Source organism: Acyrthosiphon pisum, unplaced genomic scaffold (assembly GCF_005508785.2).
Source record: "Acyrthosiphon pisum isolate AL4f unplaced genomic scaffold, pea_aphid_22Mar2018_4r6ur Scaffold_21566;HRSCAF=24275, whole genome shotgun sequence".
NCBI lineage: Eukaryota > Metazoa > Arthropoda > Insecta > Hemiptera > Aphididae > Acyrthosiphon > Acyrthosiphon pisum.
In genome coordinates, this window is record NW_021771047.1 from 10885 (window position 1) to 16887 (window position 6003).

At 28.5% G+C, this 6003-nt stretch overlaps 1 protein-coding gene across 1 annotated transcript; it reads right to left on the reverse strand.

Moving 5' to 3' along the window:
- Window positions 1-2062: 2062 nt before the first annotated feature.
- Window positions 2063-5898, reverse strand: LOC103311285. The gene is made up of 4 exons (XM_008190874.3): window positions 4887-5898; window positions 4428-4733; window positions 3633-3873; window positions 2063-3557 (listed from the first exon to the last, which is right to left on the reverse strand). Exons 1-4 carry the CDS (start codon window positions 4935-4937, stop codon window positions 2131-2133), a joined length of 2025 nt encoding a protein of 674 aa, XP_008189096.1. The 5' UTR covers window positions 4938-5898; the 3' UTR covers window positions 2063-2130.
- Between the last annotated feature and the right edge of the window lie 105 nt (window positions 5899-6003).

Consider the following 6003-nt stretch of genomic DNA (forward strand, 5'->3'; position numbering starts at 1 on the left):
TAATATTATACTTTTTATTGTGTACCTACTTACCAAATATATTATAGGTACTTAATATTATTATAATTACCAGCTGACTAGACGTGGTTATATTAATCGATTGGTATATTAAATGTAAGATTAAGTTATAACTTATAAGCAGGGGCGGATTTACCCATACGCCACCAAGGCACTGGCCTAGGGCGCAATATTTTTTGGGGCGCAATTTTTTAGTTAATTTTTACTTTTTAGTTTTTCATAATTTCATAATTCTATTTATCTAAATTTTATATTAATTTTTTTTTGTATACAACTTGCATGCAACTGGAGAATGGCTCACGTAGTCAAGTCGCAGTAACGTTTTAATTTATAAGCCATAATGACCTTGCCGATTGAGCTTAATCTTGCGACCAGCGCGTGCCACCGCGCCGCCACCGTTAGAGGTTCGACGTCGACACTCGACGAGGCAGTTGTTGCCGGCGTTGCCTGTGTTAATGCATGGGAGATGGTATACGGGTGTGCGGCGTAAACACGTACAATATTATGAATGGCGCATGCGCAAAACGCCAGCCAAGGCAGTCAAATATATTGCCTCGGGCCGCCGCGCCGCGCCGGGTAGCATATTAACATACTGTACATTGCTACACGACCGCTGTTCTCTGATTGGCTGATTCAAATTTGCGCGGTTTTATTGAATAATAATTATTAACAAAACTATGCGATATCAGATACCGCGGTTTTACATAAAATATATTTAAAGAGTCAAGAGTCAAGAGTCAAGAGAATTAATAAATAAAAATAAAAATAATTGCTATATAATTAAAATTTTAATTTCTTAACATTTTTGAAGCTTAATAAATGAATGTTTAGTTTTTTTACATAAAATTGATCCTATGTTTGAGATTTTAATTTTTAAAAAATATTATTAATAGTTAGCTATAATGAAACAAGTACTTATAATTATTATAATTATTAAAATTATTTTAATTCCTTAACATTTTTGAAATATTTAGTTTTTTACATAAAATTAATCCTATGTTTGAGATTTTAAATAATAATATTAATAGTTGGCTATAATAAAACAAGTACCTATTATAATAACAATTGTAATGTTATCACAATGCGTCAATGAATCTCCATTTGCCTAAGTCGTTCATTAACAAAATAGTAACTAAACTAGAATGTTATGAATATGTTACTATAATTTGTGGGTTTCTGAATTTGGAAAATTAAATAATATTAAATGGAATGCTAGATCTTCTCGACCATGTGGGAAAAAAATTAATTGTTCGTAAGTATAATACTAAGTATTCTTATTAGTATTATACTAATCATAGAATATATTACATTTATGTAAAAGTGGTAAATACTCACAAATGTTCATAAAATATAATTCTAGGACATGGGACATTAGGTATTGTATAATTTACAATTAATATAAGTCAGTCTTTGAATTTAACACTTAATTTGTATGATTTAATAATAATTAATTATTAATTTGGTTGAGTTTAAATTATTAAGAAAATATAAATATAAATGTAATATATTTTTAGTAAGGCAATATTATGAGGTGATCTATCCACTACTATCCTGTCATTATGCCTGTCAAACTAAAATGTATCTATATAAAAGTACATATAATATATATATATATTAAATACTTACATTTTTATTTAATTGTTAACAAAAGTGTTAAAATTACAATAAATTATAATACAATATATTATTATTGTTGTTGTTGCGGTTGACTGACTGTTGTTGTCATAATTATAATAATTATTAGTTATTTTTTAAGTTGGGTGAGTCTTAAATTAAATGATTTATTAAAGTAGAAAATATTTTACACCAACGGTTAGGTAAATGCAATAGATATTGTAATATTTGTATTAATTCAGTAGGTAAAATCTATTTTGTATTATATTTTCTATTATTGTATTATATGTTATAAATAATTATAATATGATATATTATATTGCTTACAAGTTGATGATATTAGGTATGTTTTATATATAATATAGGTTAGGTATATAGGCTATTATTTATATATATACTATATTTTAATTTGTGTCTATAATAAAACAAGTACCTATAATAATTATTTTAATCAAAACCATATCATATTTTTAAAAAAATAATAAACTCATTATATATTTAATGATTGTGCCCATGTGATTTTGCATTAGGCACATTCAATTGAACATTAGCACCAAGATTTTTTTTTCTTTTTTTGGTGTTAATTTCACCATTTGCTGGACGACCTGATGGTAGACGTTTACTTCCTTTTGTAACTCTGGGTAATCTCCTTGCAATAGATGTTGGCTGGACTCTAATTTTTGCACCAGGTCTTTTTCGCAAAGCCACAGCTGAATTTCCAGCAGTATGCAAAAACGATTGCCACTGTCCTTCGGTTGTTATCTTCTTCAAACGAGACTCTAAAATATTCAACCCTGCAGTGGATGAGCCAAACATTGAGTCTTTAGATTTGATTAAATCTATAATACAATGTATTGATTTATTTTTTGTCTCTTTATTTTCTATAATTTCAGAATCATTTGGTACATTATTATCTTTATGGTGTGAATAATCTGGCTCATTAGTATTAGAATAATTTAGAAAATCAGTACTTTCTTTTGGTGCATCAATTTGAGAACAATTATTTACCGATAAAAATGACTGGAAGAAATCTGGTGAGATAGATACATTCCCCTGGGCTAAAATAGCATTTTCGTATCTATCTTTTGGGGTAACTGGAGGGAAACTTTTTGAAATTACATCAAAATGAATATAAACAGCGCACTGATGTTTACAGAATTTACCAAATTTACCAGAAAGGCATGAACAACAACCTCCCATAATGTTTACTTCATAAGTACATGAAGAATCTTTTTCACTCTGTACACAATACTCATATTCTGATTTAGATACTATATGAGCTTTTTGTATTGTACTTGCTTTTTTTATTAATGAATCTAAAAAGATTCTAGCAGTTCTATTTTTAGTGTGTCTACAATTAGCAAAAGCCATTAAGCGCCTACAATAATGATCTTCTAATACTGTGCACGTGAAATCTAATAAAGCTACGACGTTGTATGCTTTTACTCTTGAAAGAACAGTGTCTTTAAAAATTCGAACAGTAATTTCTGAATAGTTGTTTGTGTGATGACCTTTAGTTGATTCATCACGCCATGCCAAACACCATTTGTGTCTTGTTTGCCAATGTTCATTTAAATATCTTGACCATTTTGGAAATTCAGAGTTTTTAATACTATCATTAAAACATTTCTCTGAAGAATCAACTGTATCAGCATATAAAATAGATTGAAAACTCTTCATAATTATTGGTCGCTTCTCTTTCGGTATGCTATTCTTTGAGTCCCAGACCCAACGCCAAACAGCCTGACAAACATGGAAAATGCATAGTAAATGGATACTATTCGGCCAGTTGTTTTCAATGGCATTTATTTCAGCTGCAGCATTATCAGTTATAAAGATTTTTGGCCAACCAACACCACCAAAGCAATTTATACCACATTCTTTTAATAACTGAAATCCAGTGTTATATGCTGAATATGTCTGACCTATTAATTTATTAAATAAAGATCTAAGCTAACTGAAATTAATTTATAGATAGATAAAATTAATTTTGAATATACCTTTTGTAATAATTATTGCTAATGGAACTGCACCTGCAGCACACGGAGTAAGCATAAATGTTATAGAATAATTGTCTGCATCACAGGCAGATGTACTGTCTACAAATACAATGTTACTAGATGACTTTAATGAATGGGCTCGTTGCATAAGTGGGGTAATAATAACTAATGCAAATGGATCTTCCTTGAACTTAACTATCACATTTCTCTCTTTGTATACATCAATCTTTTGTATTATTTTCTAGAAAAAAAACATCATAAGTTATTATTATATCTTTAGATGCCTAATTAAGTAAGATTGTATACATTTCAAATCAGAAAATAAAATTAACTTTTTAGCTTTTTTTAATATAGTTCTATTAGCTTATAATTTCTAACTACAGAAAGAGAAGAAGTCAGCTTTCTTAATTGTTCAAGAAAAACAAAAACAAAAGTTGTGTGAAGTTTAATGATATAAGTTTGGAAATTTGGCATTCATTTTTAGATATATCCATATGAAAATCCCCAAAGATTTGTATTAATTTATTATTTAATTGATATGTGTCTTCTTTTTTTAGTAACTATAAAGCTAACCTAACCTTTTCATAATAAAAAATCTTAAAACCATATTTTTAATACAAGACCAAAGTAAAATATTTTATATATTCACAACATTCAGACATACTCTGAAGATGGAGCATGGATAAATCCAAAATAAATTGTTATAACTAATAATAAATTGTCTATGAAATATTCAACTACTTTCTTAAATTGTTAAATACTAATGAAATATGTATAAAATTACAAAAAAATTACCTCAATCAAACCTGATCCAGACCGTGGACCTAAATTTTCCAACCTCCATTCATTGTGCCAATTTTGGACAGTTCTATAAGTTGGATTAATAGATCCATTAGCCAAGACTTCCAGTGAAAAATTTTCTTTTAATTCTAAAATGCGCTCATGACAATTAATTGCATCAGTTATACCCATATTATCGTTAAAATACTCGAAAAAGGTATTTTTAAGTATCTTATCTGCTGGTAAAAAGCGTAAAGTTTCAGCAGTATCAATACTATGGTTATGTTTATTTTTAATTCTTATTACACCATATAACCCATCCTGAAAATTAATTTTACTAAATGTATTTAATTAAATAATATGCAAGTAAAATTTTCAAACAAGAGAATTATAATTATAAGTACTTATCAAGGTGGTGAGTATCTTAATAATGTATTTAAATAAGTAATAAGAAAAATATACAAATAACCAAACCTTAATATAGGGATCAACTTTTCGTGTAGAATGAGTATCTAATTTTACCATACATGTTACAGAAGCTAAACAGTTAGCATTTTTTGAGTTCCCTTTTTTATTTTCTTCTCTGGAAACTTTACGAAAGGAGCTGTGCTGACATACAAACTTTTTCCTGGAAACAAATAATAAAAACGTAGGTACTAAAGATCTAAACTATAAAAAAATTATAACTCATTTAAAGTCAGCATGGTATTGATAAATATTACATCCCAACTGCTGTAAAAGAAAACATCCATGGAAAATATTCAAATACGTTTACGCCAGAGGATATGAAATTGGCTGTACCGTTGAACAATGTACATGATGACATGATGTTTCATATTTAACTGTTGATGGAAATAATATATTCGGTACTTCTTCACCTAAAGAAAAAAGATTTATAGATTCTTCATCTTTTCTTAACTCAGATGCACATTTATCGCCAATTTATGAAAAAAGTAGTACATCATTACTCCAAAATAATAGTATGGAAATAGAAATTTGTGGAAGAAGATTAGTAAATATATCACACTTATTTCAAGAAATCAAAAGTATTGATAACCACAAACCACTTGACTGTGGATTAAAAAATATGATATTAATTGGTGAAAGAAAGCTTGGCCTAAAATCATTTTTTAGCTTCAAATGTTGCATGTGTAATATTAAAAAAACTATATCGTCCGAAAACGAAGATCTTATAGCTATAAATACTTGGGCAGTAATAGGTACATTGAATATTGGATGTGGTTTCAGTTAATTACAAGAAATTATGTCTGCAATAGAAATAACTACCTACTTTAAATCACAAAACGTACCAAAATGAGCATGATCAGATTCGCAAAGGATACGAAATAGCTGCGTTAAAAGCAATGGATAATGCGGCTAAAGATGAAGCAGAACTTGCTATAAAAAATGGAGAAGTAGACACCGATGGAATGCCATTAATTACAGTAGTAGCTGATGGGAGTTGGTGTAAGATATCGTACTGAACAATTCACCATCTGGAATGGTAATTACAATTACATAAGTTTTACTTAGAAATTAGTAATAGTATACTTTTTGGTGAGGATATAAACAAATTAACATTGTTACTAGT

What these genes read in the sequence shown, in the direction of transcription:
- LOC103311285 (XM_008190874.3), bottom strand. Translation starts at nt 4,937, where the DNA reads ATGGTAAAATTAGATACTCATTCTACACGAAAAGTTGATCCCTATATT. An exon ending in AAGTTGATCCCTATATTAAG is followed by an intron (nt 4,734 to 4,886) that starts GTTTGGTTATTT and finishes ATTAATTTTCAG; the next exon opens with GATGGGTTATATGGTGTAAT. An exon ending in AGCAATAATTATTACAAAAG is followed by an intron (nt 3,558 to 3,632) that starts GTATATTCAAAA and finishes ATAAATTAATAG; the next exon opens with GTCAGACATATTCAGCATAT.